Here is a 24172-nt window from a genome sequence, read left to right on the forward strand (position 1 = left end):
AAACATGTATAAAACATTGATTCACCGAGTGGTAACATATGGCTGTGGGACATGGAGATTAACTGAAACTGAAGCAAGCAAGATAGCAGTGTTTGAAAGGATAATACTCTGAAAAATTTTGACCAAAACAAATACAAAACAAATTTATGAAAAAACAGAGATTAAATCCCGGATATAAGAGTACCGCTTAAGAATGAACGAAGTAGGAACCAGCAGAAAAAGAGTGCGACCAAGAAAACGATGGAAAGACAGTGTAAAGCAGAACTTAGAAGAAATGAACATAAAAAATTTAAAAAAAAAGCAAAAAACCGAAAACACTGTTGTTAAACAGGCTTAGGTTCTACATGGTTCTACACGGAAGATGATAATAACCAATAAAATAAACCAATAACTTACAGGTCTTCATGCAATGCTAAAATGTCTCAAACAATATTCAGATCGACAAACAGTTTCTTTAACCATAAATCGACATTCTTCAATTTTACTTGATAAACTCCAGTTTGAAAGAGACATATGAATAAGGAAATATGTAATTTAATATTTATTTGTATTTGTTTATTATAAAAAAAACACAGTGGCAAATAAGTTAACATTTAATAATTGATATTATTATTAAACATCAATATATTTGTATAAAACTAATTATCATTGTTTTCCATGTTTTTCATTCAAATTGGTGTTACTTCTACTCAATTCACTAAAAGCCATAAATATTCCTATAATATTAATTGTTTTTTCTTAAAAGGCACGAAAATATTTCAGTACTAAAATATTTTATAATATAATATATTATAAAAATTAAAAAAAAAAAACAATTTACTAACTAGATTTTTATTCTTACATGTTGAAATATTCATCAATAGCTAAAGGTCTTTTAAAATAAAACTCAAATTTGTATGAAATTACAAAAACAACTACAACACACAGAAAAGTGTTTTTTTTTCTGTTTTAAAAAATAATAATGACTTTTGATTTTTATGTATTTAAGTCAAGAATAATAATTATTTTAGCGTTTTAAAGTAAAAAACAGAGTGCATGAGTTTGTGCGTGGAAAAATAAAAGGCACATAATAATAATTATTTTTGAAAAATATATTATACAGCAAATTATATATTTATTTTTGAGTTTTAATTTAAAAGACGTATAATATTAAGAATGAAACTTGTATAAGAATGAAACGTTCTAGAATGATAACTATATACTTAAATAAGAATTTACACAACTTTTTGTTGCTGCTTTTCTTCCTTAAAAGTTCTGAAATAATTGTTATTTTCGGTCTTTGGTTTTTAACATTATATATCCAATATATACAGTATTTGCTATTGTAGATTGTTAATTAAATCCAAACAATTTTAAGGTATAGTTTTTATAATTTAATTTACATAATATTATTTATATAGTTTCTAGTATCCCAATTGTAATTTATACTTATGCTTATACTTATGCTAATTATAATTTGTTTCTAAGTAAATTCTGTTCAAATATATTATGTTATACTCATATTTTGTGTGCCATACATAACAGTATTTTGGTATTATGTTAAGATTTTTATTAATTTGATTATTTACGATCTGGTAGCATTGGCAACCTTCTGAAAGGTACAAACACGTAAATTCTATTTTTGTGGGTACAATGCAAAAATACTTGTGGCGTTGAGGAGATAATTTGTATGCACATATGGGTACATAAAGAAAGATGATTTTTAATGAAAAAATGTTCAAATCGAGCACGTTGTGTCGAAAATGGAATATATTTCCATTTCTATTGTTTTTAATATTAAAATTTTCTAATGGCTTGATTCCGGATACAGAAGACATCTATACTAATAACGACTCCACAAATGGAAAGTTTGCATTACTTATGCCAAATGTCAGGCCAAATATTGTAAGTAGTTAATATGTACATTTAATGTATTTATTGAAATCTATTTTATATACATACGTGTTACTTCAAAATATATTAATTCACTATTTAATTACGTTGTGTGAAAATTTCTCTACATAATAGCTTATATGTATGTACATGTAATATAACTTATATTTAAACAGGTGATTTTTTTTTTATTTTTACTATTTTGATTTAACAAATAGTAAATGATAATATAAAACTGCTATATAACATACATAATAATTAAAATCATCTACAGCATCACTTAATAAAAATTTACACGTTCGCGTATGTTATCATTTATTTCTGTACCTGTGCAAGAGAATGGGTTTTTACGATGAACTTGTCTGTATGTTTGTAGTAAAATCAATATTTCGAATTTGCTATGCAAAAAAAAAAAATGAATTTTACAACAAAAAGCAATATATGACTAAAATAAAATAAGCATATATTATTACCGTATGTTGTGAAAAAAAATCATGAATATATTTAAATTTTATATTATATACATAATATAATAATATAACATATATATATAATATAATATATATATAATATTTTAATATATATACATTATATAAGTTTTATAATATTTTTTCTATTATTAAAGTTTTATATTTAAATAATAATATATGTCTGTATATTTATTAGCCCGAATTATATTTATGTACCCCTGTGAAAGTTGATTCTTCCTCAAGCTATTATATCAGTAAGTCATAATATTTATTTAATATATTTATCTTATAATATTATTTTTTAATAATTAGTTGGCTATGAACCAAATGCAACAATGAACACTGCACACCATATGCTTTTATATGGATGTGAAGAACCAGGATCTATTAAGCCTGTTTGGTACGTAAAAATAATACGAAAATATTTCAATATAATAGCTAAAGTTTTAAATTTTTATGTCAAATCTTAAAAATATATTTTTATTATCATTTTTCAATTAGTTTTTACTAATTTATATATACATATATACAATATGTTAATTAAAATATTACACGTCTATAGAAAATTATATAAAAATATTTAGATTAAATACGATTACTTCTATTATTTTGTAGTTATTTATATTTTTATAATTTATAAGTTTTGGATTAGTACTGGGCTTATGTCGTTTATTTAACACATAAAATTATAATAATGTTTACTAAATAAAAAATTGCACTTAATAATTTGCGTTAAATATTTAATTACATATATATAATTATGTTAAGCATTGTACAATGAAGGTGATCTACGAAGTAGACCGTAATATCTGTAATATAACAAATATTTTATAAAAATTAAAACATAATTAAATAAAATTAAATTAAATTATCTGTTAAATAAAGAGATCGTTTATATAGGCCCAGTAATAATCCAAAACTTATTGAAAATTGATCAAAATAATTTATTTATAATTTATAGTCATAATGATTTTTATATATATGAACATAAATTAATAAAGTTATTTGCACATGGTTATTCTTAAAAATTTGTAAAATACAATACTTCTAAATTTTACAGTATATAACATTTATATGATAAAATTTATATATTCATAATAAAAACTTTTTTTTACTATAAATAAGAAACTGTGTAAAAATGTCAAAAAATGCATAAATACATATAATTTATAATATATATTTAATATTAATATTAAAATTATTAACAATAATTTAATAATAAATAATTTTTTTATTTGTTAGGAATTGTGGAGAAATGTCAAAAAAGAATGCTGAAGAAGCTGTAAGCCCATGTGGAAGTCATGGTCATTCACAAGTAATGCTTGAATATGAAGTGAAATTTATTCATTAAAAAATAATATATTTTATTCGTTTAGATCTTATATGCATGGGCAAGGGATGCACCAAAACTTGAGTTACCTGAAGGTGTTGGCTTTAAAGTTGGAGCCAGCTCTCAAATCAAATATATGGTTTTACAAGTACACTACGCACATATCGATAAATTCAAGGGTAAATTAAAACAAATCAAATATGTTATTGTAATCATAGGACAAATATTTTAAACCAAACCTTTACAGATTTTGTATAATTTCTTTACTTTACCTTTGGCTAACAGTATACATAGTGTACATAAAATTCAAACATTCTTTACAAACATTACAAATACCTAATATTCAACTAATATATCTTTGCCTGTATTTTTTATTTCTTAAAATAAACTTTTAAATAAATTCCAAGTTCATAGCATCTAAAGATTTTAAAGAAAAATCTGAAGAAAGATATAACATAACTCAAAATTACTTCTAACTTATTTCTAGAATTATTATCTAGAATAGATTAAGAGAGTAATAGTGTTTGTGGTCATCTAATATTGATTTATAATAATAATATGTATAGACAGACAATGAACTTTATGATTTATCTTCAAATACCTAATTATATAATAACAATATGATTATGATAATCCTGTTTGACTTGAAAATTAAATAATAATAACTTTCAAGAAAATAAATTTTTTTTGTAACTTCCATCAAATCCTAGGTGATTATATTTAATAAGTAGATAATCATTATAACAGCTTGATTTTATAATATACAATAAAAACTGCATAATAATAGTTTCGTATTTTGTAAGAGTTAATCAATGCATCTTACAGTAAATACGTTTAAAACAGTAATTAATACACTTAAAACTATTATTAATTATAATTATTATTCTTGTTATTATTAATTATTAATTATTTTTGATTTTCAGATGGCAGTACTGACGACTCAGGAGTTTTTATCAGTTACACTACAAAACAGTGAGTTTTTCAGAACTTTATATCATTGAATAAATTTATTGGAATAAGTAATATGAATTACCTATTTTGCAGATTAAATAAAAGAGCTGGTGTCATACTTTTAGGCACAGCTGGTTTAATTCCACCAATGGCTGTTGAACATATGGAAACAGCTTGTGAGATAAATGAGCACAAAACAATATATCCTATAGCATATCGTACCCACACCCACAGTTTAGGCAAAGTTGTATCAGGTTATAGAGTTCGAGCTAATGAGAAAGGAGTTCAGCAATGGACTTTACTTGGAAAAAGAAATCCTTTAACACCACAAATGTTTTATCCTGTTGAAAATAAAGATCCGATAGTATTTGGTGATCACTTAGCAGCTAGGTGCACAATGAAAAGTACAAGACATAGAGTAACAGAAATCGGGTGAGAAAATTTATACATATAAACACATAAGCATAAGTGTTCTTATTTATAAATATTTTTATATATAAATTTAGAGCAACTAATGAGGATGAAATGTGCAATTTCTACTTAATGTATTATGTAGAAAACGATGAACCGCTTTCGATGAAATATTGCTTTAGTCAGGGACCACCATATTACTATTGGAAAAATCCAGATGGAGAATTGAATAACATTCCAGATAACAGCGCAAGCACTTTGTAGATATATAATTTTATTTAATGTGTATATAAATGTAATGTATCTAAATATATATTATAAAATTTGTGTGTAAATATAATAATCTGTTGGACGTCATGTTGTAATAATAAAATATTATGTATGCAGTAGAAATCATTTTTAATTATTTACACATTCACTTGTCGTTTTATTCAAAGATTCAAAGATTCTTCTTTTAAAAGATAGCAATCATTTATTGTGAAGAGCGAGTATTACTCATATAAACTTATGGTTAAGTTGTTCCTCCAACATACTGAATATAAACAGAATTAGTATTAGTCATCACAAAATTTTGCAGTAAAATTCGTGTTACAGTGAAACCGATTAATGTAGAGGCGACTAAACAAGGAAATTCAGAACACGCTTATCTATAAATTCATCTATTCCTTGAATATTCAATGATCTTTGAAATCAAATTGTAAACGTTTCTTTCGTTGCTGATATACTCCTAGTTGGTATATATAAATGTGCCTATATATATATAGGTATGTTTGTGTGTATGTATATATTCTTAAAAATATAATCTTCTAAAGAAATATATATTTGCATATATTAATGTTTGTAGATTACGTTTTTGCATGAAAAAAATGCAATATTAAAATGAATTTTCTTTAGCTATTTTGCATTTAACAAAATAGTTAGTTCTTCAATTTATGGAGTTAGGAAACTTATAGTGGATTTAAATAAAATATGTATACTCCATGAATAGTCATATATACATACAATTGTATGCATACTTGTTTATATAAGTAGACTGTATATATTCTTTATCCCCAAGATTTAATAAGTAAATTATTTATGCTGTATGTACGTGTCGGTATTGGTTTCGTCTACCACATCCACATGATTACACTAACAAAATAATATGCAAACAAATGTACAGTGGCTTAAAAAGTAAACGTATAGATTATTAAAAACCTTGAAAATTTTTTGTACTTTCATTAACTTTTCTTTATATAGGCAAGTTTATAAAACTAAAAATTTTTAGTTAGTTTTTTAACACTTAAATTATTTTATAATATAAACAGTGCATATTTATAAAGCAATTATTAATTTTTTTAACAACAAACTAAAAAATTCCCAATCTCATTGATTAATAATTAACTATTAGTTCCGTCAGTGTTTTAATTTCGATGCATATCAAACAATTCTAAATATTTTGTTTTAAAATATTTGATAGTCTTTATAAATTAAAAAAAATCAAATTCAAAAAATTGTTATTTTTTTATTTATTTTATTTATGACCATCTTGTTATTTTTTTATAATTTTTATTTGTGTATTAATATTGATATATAATATGTTTTTATATTTATATATAAATATTATATATATATATTGATATATAATATGTGCAAACATAATAAAAATTACACTTAATCCAACATTTAAATGTACTCTTACAGTTGTATTGATTTTTATTAGGATAGGATACTCAAATTTAAAATTCTTAGTTTCTTTAATGATTCTAACAGGGTGAGATAGAAACAGTTAAAAAACAGTTATTCATATTCAGGACAAGATAGCCCAACAATCTCAATCTTGTTAATGCAAATGCGGAACATTAATAAAGAAAGTGCTCTGTATTTGTCATATTATCGAGACGTAATTGACAGATAAAATTTGTAATGATAACAAAGTGGCTTTAAAAGTAATATAATTTCTGTATTAAATTTGATTTTAAAGTGTATTATTATGATGAAAAAAAATATTTTCTTAATAGAAACTATTGTAATTTTGCGTGTAAAAGTAAAAGTCAGACAATAATAATTATTTTTGAAATATATAATATATGACAAATTTAATTAATAGAGACGTTTTTGAGCAGCTGTTTCGAACCCACCATTTGTCTTTTTTTAGAACTTTTCTCATATTTATTTATTCGTAATTAAATATTTTAAGTCATAAAAAAAACATTTGCAAATATATATGACAATTATTATCAAAAAACAATTTGATCACTGATATTTGGCAATACTTGAAGCAGCTGTATGGTCAGTCAAAATAAGAATTATTTTCAAGAAAATGACACTGATGGATATTAAACAGTAATCGAAACTACTGTTGTGTTCAGCCAAAAATTTAATTAATTTAAAGAACAAAATTTTATTGTAATATATATTCTTTTTACTTCATATTAAAAATATTAAATTATAAATAGCTTTACTTATTATTGCTTTAAAACGTTTATAACATTCGTAATACGTATTTGTCATAAGACTTTGGCTATACAAAATTCACAAAATAAAACAATTTCATACGTTCATTATTTTATCTCACTGTACGAGGAAGCAGTCAGTTTATATAAATATATATATGTATGTCCAACGTATACATATATTAATAACAATACGTTCGAACAGCTGATTTAATGCAGACGCATTTAATACTTATAAACACACACGCACACATTCATTTATATGTATGCGAACACATTTAAGCGAGCATTGACGTATGTACACAGAAACAAAGAACTTTGTATATGCAACAAATGAACTGATGTTGGCTGATTTTGGAACAAGCGCAAGTTCTGCGTTGTAAAAAAATATTGTTTCGTTTTCAACTACATTCAGTCATAAAACAAATCTGATTGTACGAAGTTAGACAAATTGACTCAAAAATATTTAAGTAAATAAAACAAATTCTATATATAAAAAAATAATTGTGACTCTAATTATTTAAAAGATGTAGTAAATATATATGTGTATATATATATGTATCACTGTAGTTAAAATAAATATAAACATTTGCACACATACAGACAAAAAAATATATAAACATATTCGATCAAAATTATCTGCAACTCATAGCATTAAATGCAATTCGTCACCTGAAAAAAGTCATTAGTTCTGAATTTTATTGGAAACTTGTAAATGAAAAGGAAAATTAATGAAAAAAATTTAACAAATTTAAATAATTATAAATAATAGCGTATTACGCATATTAAAGTGACTTAACTATCAAAAAAAAAAATAAATAAATAAAAATAATAATACGCAGTGATAAAAACATTAATAAAAAATCAAACACATATCATATGTGTTGCTTTGTAAAGTGACTCATCAAAATAGAATTATAAACTTTATGTACTTATGTAGCTTTAAATAAAATAAAACAAAATTTATATTATAAAAATTAAGTACATAACAAAAAACTTGTTCAAAGTAAAAATGCCATTTTAATTTACCAGAGTGCTTACAATATATTAAATTAATTATTTGTATATGGATGAACGTATATAAATATAAGTGCAACACAAACGTATGAGCAACTCATGCAAACGTATGCGTAAATAAATATACGAGAGAAGAAAAAAAAATAAAATAAAATAAAAACAACAACATAGCAGCAACAAAAATCAACACTGCCAATAATAAAATTAAATATTTTATTTTACTTAAAATGACTGAAAATATTTATACACGCTAATTTTTTTGCAATTCATTAATAATAACGACATTATTTTTAAATAAAAGCGAAGACGTTGAACGTCCATTGCCAACATAAATGTTAACTAAGTAAATACATATATTCTATATGTATATATAATATACATTCAATGTAAATTGTAAATACTCAACCTATAAAAATATGGAAAACATCACCGAGGCCAATTTTGAATCCTCCGCTAACGATAGCCTCAGCGAAAGAAATACCAGCACTGATATGGATAAGCAAATTTTAATATTTGGTTCACAATTAGTCAATATCAACTCCAGTACGCCATATTCTGACGCAACGCAGGTATGTTTACAATTAATAAACGAATAATAAACATTTTTAGTTTTTTTTTTTTAAATACGTTTTATATATTAACTATGATTGAAATACATATTTGAATTTTTCAAAGTTCAATTACCTACTGCGCATTTTAAAGCAAATCATGTGAACGCTTGAACTGAACCGTTTGCACTCCCCCATTACCAAGAAAATGATTAATCTACAACAACAAAATTATTTTATAAAATTATGTACAGTAATTTTGATGTTTATTAATTGTATATGCGCTTGTTTCAATATATCCTTTTGTATGCATTTAAAATCATATTAAATCTACGATAACTAGAAATGTATTTTACAGATCAATTATACTATATCAGTCAGTGCATGCACACACATACGTACGTGCATTTACATCCACGTATAGCTAAAGTAATGGTTGAGTTTATTCCTTTATTATCAATTTCATCACAAAATGTAGATAAATACGTTATAAGAAACACATTGAAGTAATGTTATATGTATATATAAAATATTACATATAAGTATATATATAATAAAATGTATACATTAATATATATATATATATATATATATATAAATTGTTATATATTTTAAAAAAATTTATTTTATTTATATTCTTCCAATATAAATAATTTTAAAAAAATATTTACAACATAAATATTTTTATAAAGTGCTATAAATATTTGCATAAAAGTAAGGTTTTAAACGTATTACACATGTATGCAACAAAAGTATTATTTATATACAAATATAATTTACATCACAATCATGTGTATAAATTATTAAACATATATGTATGTATTTACTTATATATAACATTGAGTGCAAAAAATTGTACCGTAGCACAAGACTTGTGAGTTCGATGATTCCTTATATATCACCGTCCATACATAGATGATTATAAAGTAGAAATTAAATTTTAATATTTACATTTAAATATTAAAGTTTTTAATTAATAAACAAATATTTAAAAAATATATGCTGTAGCTACCCATAACTAGTATATCTCTCACCGGAATAAAATATTAATATAACAATTGACATTTTATTTATAACGGTATGATTAATATGAGTTCGATGATTCCTTATATATATCTCCACCCATACATAGGTTATGATTTATTAATTATAATTAATTATTGATTTATTAAAATCAAATTTCAATATTTACATTTAAATATTAAAGTTCATAATTAATAAACAAATATTTAAAAAATGTGTATATGCTGTTAGCTATCCATAAGTAGTATATCTCTCACCGAAATGAAATAATAAGATAACTATTAATATTTTATTTATAATGATATGGTTAATATAAATAATTTAAAATATATATTATAACAATTAAAATTTAATATTTGTATAATATTATTTTTTAAAAATATTTTAAGTTTGTTTAATTATTACGGTGTTTAAATAACCTTCCCATAGAAAACAGCAAAAAAAAAAATAAATAAACTCAAACTTATCCTGAGATGCACACATGGTTTATGAATGTTTAAAAATTCACCCAAGCATCAGTCTGTTGCTATACTCAAATGAAAGTCTTTTCGACTAATATAACAAATAATACAATGTAATATTATATTTTATACAACTCAATTTCTATTTATATTGTCGACCTATAATCGTTATAAGCCAACAATATAAAATAATAAACTTATTAAGTATAAAGCCGAGATATATATAAATTATATTTAAATTGCAAATAAATCCATGTATAACTAACATATATATAATAATATAACAATATTTTAGATTATTTTATTATTGATTTTTTTAAAAAATATATTTAATAAATTTATTTTAAATTATATTCGTATGTAACTAATTATTTATATACATATAGCATATGTAATTTATTATTAATTTTGGTAGATAGGAATTTATTAAAACTTATATAACTATATAAATATTTAAAGTAAAGTCAATATTGAAAACTTATTAATGTTTAAATAAAAATAGTAAAATAAAAGTCCTTTCAATTTCTAATGAGTCTGGTCCACATTCCAAACAAAATGATCTCCTTAAAAACTGTGCAGGTTGGTTTTAAAAGTTAGATTCTTATAACAAGGTTTTGTGATAAGAAAACGGCGCCAATGCACTACTTGAAGACAAAAGGAAACTTGCCGTCATCAAAAACAAACCAATAATTTTTATATTAAATGTTAATATAAAATTTTCGAAACATATTTGATTTCTACAGCAGTTCTAACATGTTTAGAGCAGACTTATAGTCTACTTTATTTTATCATGTTCAGATAAGCTGAATAAAATTTTATTTTATTGTTTCATTTTTATAGAAAAAGTAATTTTCTATTAATAATAAAGTCCATTTTCTAAATCGTAAATACTATATATGTATATATGTAGTATAAAAGAAATCCTAATCAATTTCGAAAATCCGTGCAATATTTAATCATCACCCAAATAAACTTTAATATATATGTAATTTAGATAGGAGAACCTATACTAATAGAAACTTGTAGTTAATAACTTATATAGTTTCGCAACTTTTAGAAATACTACACTCTTTTTATTAACTATAATATATGTATATATGTATGTACATATAGATATTTGATAAAAAAGGAGAGTTTAGTATCTCAAAGTCATTATCAATCATTGACATTTAATTTAATTTTGTGAAATTGTTAAATGTTGTAGATCTAAAACTTTTTTTAAAACTTTAATACTTTACCTTAATGAAAGCGAATTAATTTTTAAAAATTAAATTATTTGTATTATATACCTATCTTATTATTCTATCAGAATAGTATTAATTTGAAAAAGTAATTTTTTAAATATTTCAAATTCTTGAAATACACACTTAAGTATTATAATGACTTAAAAAAAAATAATAATTACGAAAATATTAACAAATAAAGATAAAATAAGTTCTTTAACCTTAAACTTCTGAATGCCTAAAAAAACAACATAGTTGAGAAAGCAAATTTTCAAAATAAAATTATAAACTTAAAGCTTATGAATTACCCGTATCATCCCACTCATGTCTATAATTTAGTTGGTTTTACTTTTTTTCGTATTTATTGCATTCATATAGCGACCTTCAAACAACAACAAACAGTCTAAAATTTTCGGTTTCGGGTTTATTGACACATACAATTAGGGGATGACAGAAAGGTCTTTCCACTTTACACAGACTTCGTGCACTCCAACCACACTGTTGCAACATGTTTCAACACATTGCCGTTCCTCTTATATTGTTTAGGTCTTTACGTTTTCTTTTATTGTTTTTTTCGTGTATACATTATACATTCATTTCTGTTTTTTGTTTTTGTTTCTGTCTGTTGTGAAATGGGCAATAATGGAATTTACTATTTTTTTATGGATGTGACACTTTCCTATCATGCTTAAATTTTTGAATTTTTTACTTTGCGTTATAATTTATATTGGGTTAAAGTCCTTTTGCAAGGAAACTTAAATGAATATAGGAACCTTTTCTTTTTACGGGGTTAAAGACACTTTATAATACTGTATGCTTGTGTTTGTATAGCTTTTAATGCATACAGAAATATTTTATTATAGTAAAATTAACCTTGGGTCTCAACAGTAAATAAATAAATCTTATAGGTAGGTTAATTACCTTAAATTTTGCTAATTTAGTAAATATATTTTTAACATTATCTACTATTTATAATAATCAAAAGTGATAATTATTTGTTATCTACCTTTGCAAAATAAAATAAGTATATTTTATAAATAAATTTTAAATATATAAGTGAATATGTGATATTTCAATAGCTTTTTAAAGTACCTCAAATTTGTAAAGTAATTAGTATTTTCGTATTATTAATTAAGAAATAAAATTCAAATGTTCTACTGTTCTACAAGCTTAACATTAAAAAAATTATTCAGTAAAGATATTGAACAATAAACAACAGCCACACACCTGAAGAATTTACATATAATACTTTTTATCCGAAAAGCTCAAATCGAAAAATTCCATTGACTGTTGTTTCTGTTCTTATAGCAAATACAAAGACTTAGATCCATAATTTCATAAAAGCCCCGTATTCAGTAATTCTTAATGTGACTGAAAACTGTCCACAGAAAAATAAATGTTCAATATAACATACGGAAGTATATTATCCGACAAACTGAACATAAAATAATATTTCTTACCTTCTTACTAGGTGATTTATAATGGCATTTTGAAGTAAAAGTTGGTATACTCTTCTAGCAGATCTCAAGATCAACCTGATCTAAACTAGACAAGAAAATTAATAGTTAACTTCAACTAGGGTGTAGCCTGCTCAGCATTACGGTATCGGTGCATACTAGCAAGAAATGCTGAGACTGGGTGTACCCTATAATGACCTTTCTTGTGAAACTATACTCAACCTAATGTGTCAGTGTATATTATTGACTATGATAAGATTAAAAATATTTGCGACTTTTTTTTACCGAGCTGATAGAGCTGTTATCCTGCAAAATTAGAGGACTTCGTCAGACTGGTTAAACTTTACTTTTTATAGGAGAGTCATATGAACAACGCTAATCCGTGGCCTCATAACTAGCCATTGTAGGCATAATCTAACCGGATTATTTGAATATTCATAACAACTAAATAACTGATAAATTACAAACGACACCTTATAACATTTATTGTAAGGAGACACTAAATATGAACATGTTTTAAACACTGCTTTAGTCAGATTTACAAACAGAGCAGTTTAAAATGGCTAGTCAATGGTGACACCAAGAACACTAATGACAAAACTTATTAATTAATTTTAATCGCATCTTGCTGTCCAACAAACGTCTACTATGAGCAGGAAACTGTCGAATAGGTAGTTTCTCATATTGATGGGTAGGAGTTTCTTTCAACGACTATTGTAGAAACTGTGGATCAAAGAAGGAAGATGAACATTTTTCTCATTTCGTTATCATTATCCGATATTCGCCAGAAGCCTAGTCTATCCACTATAAATTTTTACTTTCTTTAATGTTAATCTAATTTATCTAATGTATATATACCGTTTTATCAAAGTGACACTGTTACTTTCCGGTCTAGTGTAAAGCTAAATTTATCTAAAATTCCATAAGCAATGTACTATCTAATTCAAATTTCACTGAGGGTCTAAATAAACTGCCTCTTTATATATCCATAGCATATATATCCATAATACAAAATACTTAAGGAAGATTTACTGAAAATTTAAAAACAATTATTTGCATTTATTAAAGTTTAAATAAATATTAATAAATACTTAATAATAAAATTAAATAAATAAATTAAAAATTATATAAATAAAAATTAAACATAAAAAAGTTTAGAAAAATCCATTAACCACAAATATATATTTTATAAATAAATAAATATTTTAAATTTTTATGAATCATTTCAATAAAAACAATTTTTTTTTTTACAGACAAAAAAGCATTCTCCTGGGCATATTAAACGTCCTATGAATGCGTTTATGGTTTGGAGTCAAATGGAAAGGAGAAAAATCTGTGAAAAAACCCCTGATCTACATAATGCAGAAATTTCTAAGGAACTTGGCAGACGTTGGCAGCTTTTAGGAAATGAGGAAAAGCAGCCATACATTAATGAAGCGGAAAAACTACGCAAGCTTCACATGATAGAATATCCAGATTATAAATACCGACCACAAAAGAAACATTCGAAATCATTAAGTGTTTCAAAACCAAAGCTTGACTCCAACAGTGATAAAAGCAATCAATATGATAATAAAAATTTAAAGGCGTATTCTACTTGTTCGGTTAAACAGACTATCTCAAAACATGGTCGAAAAAATAAAAGAGGATATAAAGATGCTAACCGCACTGAGTTTGAAAAACATAAAAAAGTTTTCATTGAAACTTTCGACAACACCTGTACAGAGCAGGATATAAAAACCGAAGCAATACAAGTAGTTCCTTCAACAAAATTTTCGTATACCTCAAATCCAACTATTAATTTAGATGCAAATTCTTCATCATTCAATATTACTGATAAAAATTGCAATATATTTTCAAAACTGATTACTATAACCCAAAATAATGATTTTAATGATGAACATAATATACCTGAATTATTGCGTGTCCCTTCCAGTGATACTAATTTATTACATCTAGATGATGTTTTAAAATATGTGACTACCGAAAACTGCTTTGATCAGTCCAAAATGAAAGATATTAAATCTGAACTTCCACTGCCAGATACAAATAATGTAGATAATCTATCCTTTGCCAACACCTCAATAGAAACAAATCAATTTGTAAATGACGAAAATATTACTAATTTTGATAATAATGAAAATATTGTTAATGATGCCAATTTACATGCTGCAAGCCAGTTATCCTATGATATGGAACTGCAATATCCTGATAATTTTACAAAGTTTACTTCATTTGGTAATTCAATAACGGAACATCAATTACAAAATCATACAGCAAAACTTAATGCTGAAGAGAATTTACATAATTCCGAAATTGAAACAAATGATGAATGTTTAACTGCTCTGTACTGTGACAATGAATGTCAAAATGACATATTATTTGATAACCAAAACACTGTGGAACAACCTACCGTAACTATGAATATAGAAATACATAATGGATTACAATATCGTAGTTCCGGAAACGTAGCATTCCATAACGACGACATTTACTCAGTTTCAATTCCTTGTGCGGATGATAGCAATTGCAGCATTTTAAACTCCACACATTCGACGCATACCACATATTGCGGTGATTTCGCAAACGCAGCAATTGAAACAAATATTGGAGATGCTTCCACTTATACAACACCAATCAATGTGATTTTAGAACCTCAAAATGATCTCAATTGTACGATCTATGACACAAATGGTGCTCTTTTAGCTCTGAGCTACGACGACTTTCAGCCAGAATTAAGTAGTAGTCATTTAGAATTTAATAACAGATATGAGTTTCCAAGTTTATAAGAGAATCAATATAATATAATTATAGTTAAGATTTTATATTTTATATAACGAAAAACTTAAAATGTAAAAAATAATGTAAAAAAAATGTACACAATTTTAATATAATATATATTCGATATATATTTTTACAAATTATAAATTAATGGTTTTTCTTTTTATATTTAGTATTTAATTTATGCGCAATGTAGTATAATATTGTATTATATATATTAATACGTTTTGTTAAGCTTCACTTAATTGTGATAATAACTTTCAATTTATATAATTATACTTAAAAAAGCTATAAAAGTTATTATTCACATAGTTTCGTAATTACCGTTATTAATTTTTGTATAAACCCTGACTTAGGGTTAATTTTAATATGTCGTAAAATATGCATACCCGAAGGGTAACCAAAGCTATTAGTTAGATAAAATTTGTAGTTTTTACAAAAGCATAAACAATTGTGTTTCTAGGCTTATCTATTGTTCAACAATTTCTTTTGTATGCTTGCCCATTTTGGACGAATCCAGTTATACATTTTTACTAATAGAAGTGAGAGGAAATGATTCTACAAAACATTAAAATTATTTAAAGTTACTCGCTAAATTTGGCGAACAAAACCATCAAAGATATCTATTGGAAAAAGGGTCTTCAATAGACTTATAAAATTTTATTAATTAAAATTTTTATTAAAATTTTAGACTTATTTAGCCTTATAAAAGCGTAGGAATTTATAATAGCTGAAAATCATCACTGAATGAATGATAAATTAAATCATTTCAATTAAAGTTACTTCATAATTATGGAATAAAAATAGTAGCCTATTGATGTATTCTAATGATTTCAAATCATTTTTTATGGCTTCACTCGCGTGTAAAGCGTATTGTGCACCATTTCTCCGTACTATCATCACCAATATAAATCTTGCATTTAAATTAATTATTAGCTTAATATTTGTGTTTAACAGCAGTAGGGCATATATGTGCCTAAATCACACGTTAACCACCAAGTCCTGGTTATCATTCAAGTTGTAGTTTTAAAAGTACAAATAAGAAAAGCATTCTCAGGATAAATGAAAAGTATAATAATACACATTAAATTAAATTAATTAATCAAAAAAAAAAATGGTACGTACCTTGTTCTTGAATCTTATGGTACATATGTGTGTATATTACATAAAGATACTTAGAAAAATAAGAAAAATAAATGTTCAATATAACATACGGAAGTATATTATCCGACAAACTGAACATAAAATAATATTTCTTACCTTCTTACTAGGTGATTTATAATGGCATTTTGAAGTAAAAGTTGGTATACTCTTCTAGCAGATCTCAAGATCAACCTGATCTAAACTAGACAAGAAAATTAATAGTTAACTTCAACTAGGGTGTAGCCTGCTCAGCATTACGGTATCGGTGCATACTAGCAAGAAATGCTGAGACTGGGTGTACCCTATAATGACCTTTCTTGTGAAACTATACTCAACCTAATGTGTCAGTGTATATTATTGACTATGATAAGATTAAAAATATTTGCGACTTTTTTTTACCGAGCTGATAGAGCTGTTATCCTGCAAAATTAGAGGACTTCGTCAGACTGGTTAAACTTTACTTTTTATAGGAGAGTCATATGAACAACGCTAATCCGTGGCCTCATAACTAGCCATTGTAGGCATAATCTAACCGGATTATTTGAATATTCATAACAACTAAATAACTGATAAATTACAAACGACACCTTATAACATTTATTGTAAGGAGACACTAAATATGAACATGTTTTAAACACTGCTTTAGTCAGATTTACAAACAGAGCAGTTTAAAATGGCTAGTCAATGGTGACACCAAGAACACTAATGACAAAACTTATTAATTAATTTTAATCGCATCTTGCTGTCCAACAAACGTCTACTATGAGCAGGAAACTGTCGAATAGGTAGTTTCTCATATTGATGGGTAGGAGTTTCTTTCAACGACTATTGTAGAAACTGTGGATCAAAGAAGGAAGATGAACATTTTTCTCATTTCGTTATCATTATCCGATATTCGCCAGAAGCCTAGTCTATCCACTATAAATTTTTACTTTCTTTAATGTTAATCTAATTTATCTAATGTATATATACCGTTTTATCAAAGTGACACTGTTACTTTCCGGTCTAGTGTAAAGCTAAATTTATCTAAAATTCCATAAGCAATGTACTATCTAATTCAAATTTCACTGAGGGTCTAAATAAACTGCTTCTTTATATATCCATAGCATATATATCCATAATACAAAATACTTAAGGAAGATTTACTGAAAATTTAAAAACAATTATTTGCATTTATTAAAGTTTAAATAAATATTAATAAATACTTAATAATAAAATTAAATAAATAAATTAAAAATTATATAAATAAAAATTAAACATAAAAAAGTTTAGAAAAATCCATTAACCACAAATATATATTTTATAAATAAATAAATATTTTAAATTTTTATGAATCATTTCAATAAAAACAATTTTTTTTTTTACAGACAAAAAAGCATTCTCCTGGGCATATTAAACGTCCTATGAATGCGTTTATGGTTTGGAGTCAAATGGAAAGGAGAAAAATCTGTGAAAAAACCCCTGATCTACATAATGCAGAAATTTCTAAGGAACTTGGCAGACGTTGGCAGCTTTTAGGAAATGAGGAAAAGCAGCCATACATTAATGAAGCGGAAAAACTACGCAAGCTTCACATGATAGAATATCCAGATTATAAATACCGACCACAAAAGAAACATTCGAAATCATTAAGTGTTTCAAAACCAAAGCTTGACTCCAACAGTGATAAAAGCAATCAATATGATAATAAAAATTTAAAGGCGTATTCTACTTGTTCGGTTAAACAGACTATCTCAAAACATGGTCGAAAAAATAAAAGAGGATATAAAGATGCTAACCGCACTGAGTTTGAAAAACATAAAAAAGTTTTCATTGAAACTTTCGACAACACCTGTACAGAGCAGGATATAAAAACCGAAGCAATACAAGTAGTTCCTTCAACAAAATTTTCGTATACCTCAAATCCAACTATTAATTTAGATGCAAATTCTTCATCATTCAATATTACTGATAAAAATTGCAATATATTTTCAAAACTGATTACTATAACCCAAAATAATGATTTTAATGATGAACATAATATACCTGAATTATTGCGTGTCCCTTCCAGTGATACTAATTTATTACATCTAGATGATGTTTTAAAATATGTGACTACCGAAAACTGCTTTGATCAGTCCAAAATGAAAGATATTAAATCTGAACTTCCACTGCCAGATACAAATAATGTAGATAATCTATCCTTTGCCAACACCTCAATAGAAACAAATCAATTTGTAAATGACGAAAATATTACTAATTTTGATAATAATGAAAATATTGTTAATGATGCCAATTTACATGCTGCAAGCCAGTTATCCTATGATATGGAACTGCAATATCCTGATAATTTTACAAAGTTTACTTCATTTGGTAATTCAATAACGGAACATCAATTACAAAATCATACAGCAAAACTTAATGCTGAAGAGAATTTACATAATTCCGAAATTGAAACAAATGATGAATGTTTAACTGCTCTGTACTGTGACAATGAATGTCAAAATGACATATTATTTGATAACCAAAACACTGTGGAACAACCTACCGTAACTATGAATATAGAAATACATAATGGATTACAATATCGTAGTTCCGGAAACGTAGCATTCCATAACGACGACATTTACTCAGTTTCAATTCCTTGTGCGGATGATAGCAATTGCAGCATTTTAAACTCCACACATTCGACGCATACCACATATTGCGGTGATTTCGCAAACGCAGCAATTGAAACAAATATTGGAGATGCTTCCACTTATACAACACCAATCAATGTGATTTTAGAACCTCAAAATGATCTCAATTGTACGATCTATGACACAAATGGTGCTCTTTTAGCTCTGAGCTACGACGACTTTCAGCCAGAATTAAGTAGTAGTCATTTAGAATTTAATAACAGATATGAGTTTCCAAGTTTATAAGAGAATCAATATAATATAATTATAGTTAAGATTTTATATTTTATATAACGAAAAACTTAAAATGTAAAAAATAATGTAAAAAAAATGTACACAATTTTAATATAATATATATTCGATATATATTTTTACAAATTATAAATTAATGGTTTTTCTTTTTATATTTAGTATTTAATTTATGCGCAATGTAGTATAATATTGTATTATATATATTAATACGTTTTGTTAAGCTTCACTTAATTGTGATAATAACTTTCAATTTATATAATTATACTTAAAAAAGCTATAAAAGTTATTATTCACATAGTTTCGTAATTACCGTTATTAATTTTTGTATAAACCCTGACTTAGGGTTAATTTTAATATGTCGTAAAATATGCATACCCGAAGGGTAACCAAAGCTATTAGTTAGATAAAATTTGTAGTTTTTACAAAAGCATAAACAATTGTGTTTCTAGGCTTATCTATTGTTCAACAATTTCTTTTGTATGCTTGCCCATTTTGGACGAATCCAGTTATACATTTTTACTAATAGAAGTGAGAGGAAATGATTCTACAAAACATTAAAATTATTTAAAGTTACTCGCTAAATTTGGCGAACAAAACCATCAAAGATATCTATTGGAAAAAGGGTCTTCAATAGACTTATAAAATTTTATTAATTAAAATTTTTATTAAAATTTTAGACTTATTTAGCCTTATAAAAGCGTAGGAATTTATAATAGCTGAAAATCATCACTGAATGAATGATAAATTAAATCATTTCAATTAAAGTTACTTCATAATTATGGAATAAAAATAGTAGCCTATTGATGTATTCTAATGATTTCAAATCATTTTTTATGGCTTCACTCGCGTGTAAAGCGTATTGTGCACCATTTCTCCGTACTATCATCACCAATATAAATCTTGCATTTAAATTAATTATTAGCTTAATATTTGTGTTTAACAGCAGTAGGGCATATATGTGCCTAAATCACACGTTAACCACCAAGTCCTGGTTATCATTCAAGTTGTAGTTTTAAAAGTACAAATAAGAAAAGCATTCTCAGGATAAATGAAAAGTATAATAATACACATTAAATTAAATTAATTAATCAAAAAAAAAAATGGTACGTACCTTGTTCTTGAATCTTATGGTACATATGTGTGTATATTACATAAAGATACTTCATGCCATAAAATCATCAACATTTTTGTAGGTGATGCATATTCCTAACAAGTATAAGTATCTTATAAAAATTATTTATTTCGAATGTTTTAAGAACGACACAAAATATTTAATCACAAATATTAATAAAATGTGTGCCCAAAACCTAATCATTTGAGATTATGTTAAGGCGTTGTTACAAACACTAGCTTTTTCATGATTAGCTTTTTCATGACACGATTTAAGTCAAAATCAAATGATATATTTTAATATTCATACATATTTTTGTAAAGGAATCTATATATTTAAAATAACATATAAATCAAAAAAATTCGATTTTGTCAGCATTTTCCGATAAAAAACAGCTGTTGCAACAATTTACAGTGTTGCATATTGTAATATTTTGATATAAATTTATCAACACAAATAGGCAACAATCCTCATATAAACAATATACAACATATAAACAATTTAAATATATATATAATATTATCAACAAAAGTAGTTTTTTATTAAAAATTTTTCCTATCCATAATAATTCGAATGCGTAACACTTTTTTAATTATGATTCTATCTTGTAAATTGTGTTAATGTGGTGGATTAATTTCACCATTGTAATATAATTGAGTTGAATTATAATATTTTACACTACTTTATTTTTATTATATTATATAAATTTAAATTTTACTATACATCTCATATAACTGAAAAGCAAAATTTAAAATATGACATTTTGCTCTAAATTCACCACAGGTGTACTCTCTTTATGTTAAATTTTTGGTGAAAAAAAAATTTTTTTTTCTAACGCGGCGTCTACACTGGCTTAAATTTAGCAAATAACCAAATAAGTATTTCAAATATGAAAAAAGAAAAGAAAAATCTTGTCAAAGATTAGCCAGTATAGACGCAGTATAACACGGTTATGATATAAAGTTGGTGAGTTTTTTGAAATCTAATAAATAAATCCATCAAATATTATTTATATTTAATATAATTAAATTTACTTAATTAAAATAATCAATATTTCAATATTATCAATTATTATTATTATAATATTTTTTAATTATTATAATATTATTTTTATTGGAATGAAATTTTCGTTTTGTAAATTATGAAGCAAATGTGATAAAGTTGTAATGAATTTAAATTATAGTGGATTATTACTTGAAACTATAGTTCATAAAAGTGGAGATCGTTCCTATTGCTTTACACCAATGAAGATAATTTATGGCGATACATATTCCTTCTAAAAAGTATTTACTTTTCACTTAATAGTGAATATAATTTATGGCGATACATATTCCTTCTAAAAAGTATTTACTTTTCACTTTAGTGAATTATCCAACGAAATATTGTCTATGTACATAGGGTGACGAAACATCAAATACTCTAATCTCTACTCTAATACTCTACTCTACTCTAATACTCTATTCTAATTAAAAATTTTAGTTTACATTACATAAAACGAATTCTTTAAAAATAGCAGATTATGATACTTATAAACATATTGCATTTTATTTTATGTGTATTAAATGATTTCTCTCAAGTCTTAATACTTTTCTAGTAACTTGTTTTTATTTTAGTTTAAAAATATGTATTATTTTTAACAAAAACTTTTTTAATTTTGCACTTAAAATATATGTGGCAGCAGTGATACAATATATAATATCGTATCACCAATTGTAAGTTAATTCTAAGATATTTTAATTAATTCATTCATGTCAGTTGGGTTGAGTTCAAGTCGCGGCATTGTGTACCAAGGTACACTTAAGCCTTAAATCAGTTTTCAAACTTTAGCTCTTAAACTAGAATACCATTTGCATATAATTTTACGTAATATAATAATTATATAATAATTTGTATTGTTCAAAGTTATTAATTAATTCTGTAGAAGTTGATATATATATATAATATACTGATAATAAAGCTATTGAGCGCTTCTCTTTATAAATTAAACTTATAGAAAGAAAGAGTAAAATCTTTCATAAATAACTGAATAAAATAAATTATTAAATATAATGTAATATATATAAACACATAAAAGTTAAAATATATATAATATGTAAATAATACTGCTGAATTGAATATTATGATAAGAAATAAAGAAAAGAGTGTTGCAGTTGAGAAGAAAACATTGTAGAGTATCACAGTGTGAAACAGAAAAGGTGCTTCGCCTACTGAAACTGCTAGAAAGAAAATAAACAAAATATGTAAAACATTGATAGATTACCTTATTTACGGAAATATAAATAGTTATATAACAGATACAAAACGTAAATATGAAATCTAAAAAAATATATCTTAAAAACAATATCTTAAAAACAGACCAGAAAATTTTACATTTACATATTATAAGTGAGATTGAATGATTCATGGTTTTCAGCTCAATGTGTAGAAATCATGCATATATTAAAAATTAAATAATGAAGTTAGGTTTGGTTTTGCTGTAACTTTAATACCCTTCGCACAAAATTATTAATAATTACCTAACTTCATCAAATAAGAATGTTGAATAATAAAATAAAAATTCTACAAACATTTATCTATTTAAACGGCACGTATATTCAGTACTGAAATCATATATTCAGATCTAAATATGTGAAATGTTATTGTTATTTTTTACAAATCAACTTTCAAATAAGCAGAAATAAGTTCATATTGTTCATTTCATGAAGTAGATAATAAAGTATAATCAACCGATTTCGTTCCTTCCAAGAATTATCAGATTTTGCTCTCATGAACTCTATGTGAAATGTTGATTTTAAGCTCTATATTCAAGTTATTTAAGCGTTGGCATATTATATCGTACAAAATTTAAATTCACCACAATACAATACAATAAAAATGACGTCAATTGAGTTGAAACCCAACTTTATCTCGATATGTCCTCCTTATCCTGGTGAACCGAATATCATTTCATATTAAATCAATAATAAATATAATAATAATAAATAAATATAAACATTTGATAATATAATAAAAAATGTTAATAACACTATG

At 24.9% G+C, this 24172-nt stretch overlaps 3 protein-coding genes across 3 annotated transcripts; all 3 read left to right on the forward strand.

Annotated features, from left to right (window-relative positions):
- The first annotated feature begins 1626 nt into the window (after window positions 1–1626).
- LOC119678112 (peptidylglycine alpha-hydroxylating monooxygenase) lies at window positions 1627–5371 on the forward strand. Its single transcript, XM_038089775.1, has 8 exons — window positions 1627–1884; window positions 2539–2596; window positions 2655–2742; window positions 3585–3657; window positions 3719–3851; window positions 4596–4644; window positions 4717–5055; window positions 5130–5371. Exons 1-8 carry the CDS (start codon window positions 1696–1698, stop codon window positions 5296–5298), a joined length of 1098 nt encoding a protein of 365 aa, XP_037945703.1. The 5' UTR covers window positions 1627–1695; the 3' UTR covers window positions 5299–5371.
- Window positions 5372–7794: 2423 nt separating this feature from the next.
- On the forward strand, window positions 7795–16049 carry LOC119678108 (putative transcription factor SOX-14). The gene is made up of 2 exons (XM_038089772.1): window positions 7795–9055; window positions 14452–16049. The coding sequence occupies exons 1-2, from the start codon at window positions 8903–8905 to the stop codon at window positions 15985–15987; spliced, it is 1689 nt and encodes a 562-aa protein (XP_037945700.1). The 5' UTR covers window positions 7795–8902; the 3' UTR covers window positions 15988–16049.
- A 2434-nt stretch (window positions 16050–18483) lies between these two features.
- Window positions 18484–20087, forward strand: LOC119674600 (putative transcription factor SOX-14; the record flags this gene model as incomplete). The annotated part of the gene is made up of 1 exon (XM_038085744.1): window positions 18484–20087. A coding segment is annotated over one exon (1542 nt), but the record flags the coding sequence as incomplete, so codon positions are not given.
- Window positions 20088–24172: the final 4085 nt, after the last annotated feature.

This window comes from Teleopsis dalmanni, chromosome 2 (genome assembly GCF_002237135.1).
Source record: "Teleopsis dalmanni isolate 2A chromosome 2, ASM223713v2, whole genome shotgun sequence".
Lineage (NCBI taxonomy): Eukaryota > Metazoa > Arthropoda > Insecta > Diptera > Diopsidae > Teleopsis > Teleopsis dalmanni.

Excerpts from the sequence above, each read along its gene's own strand:
- LOC119678112 (XM_038089775.1), top strand. The coding sequence starts at position 1,696 with ATGATTTTTAATGAAAAAATGTTCAAATCGAGCACGTTGTGTCGAAAA. Across the intron at positions 3,852-4,595 it reads ACATATCGATAAATTCAAGG|ATGGCAGTACTGACGACTCA; the intron begins GTAAATTAAAAC and ends TTTGATTTTCAG. Across the intron at positions 5,056-5,129 it reads CATAGAGTAACAGAAATCGG|AGCAACTAATGAGGATGAAA; the intron begins GTGAGAAAATTT and ends ATATAAATTTAG.
- LOC119678108 (XM_038089772.1), top strand. The coding sequence starts at position 8,903 with ATGGAAAACATCACCGAGGCCAATTTTGAATCCTCCGCTAACGATAGC. Across the intron at positions 9,056-14,451 it reads CATATTCTGACGCAACGCAG|ACAAAAAAGCATTCTCCTGG; the intron begins GTATGTTTACAA and ends TTTTTTTTACAG.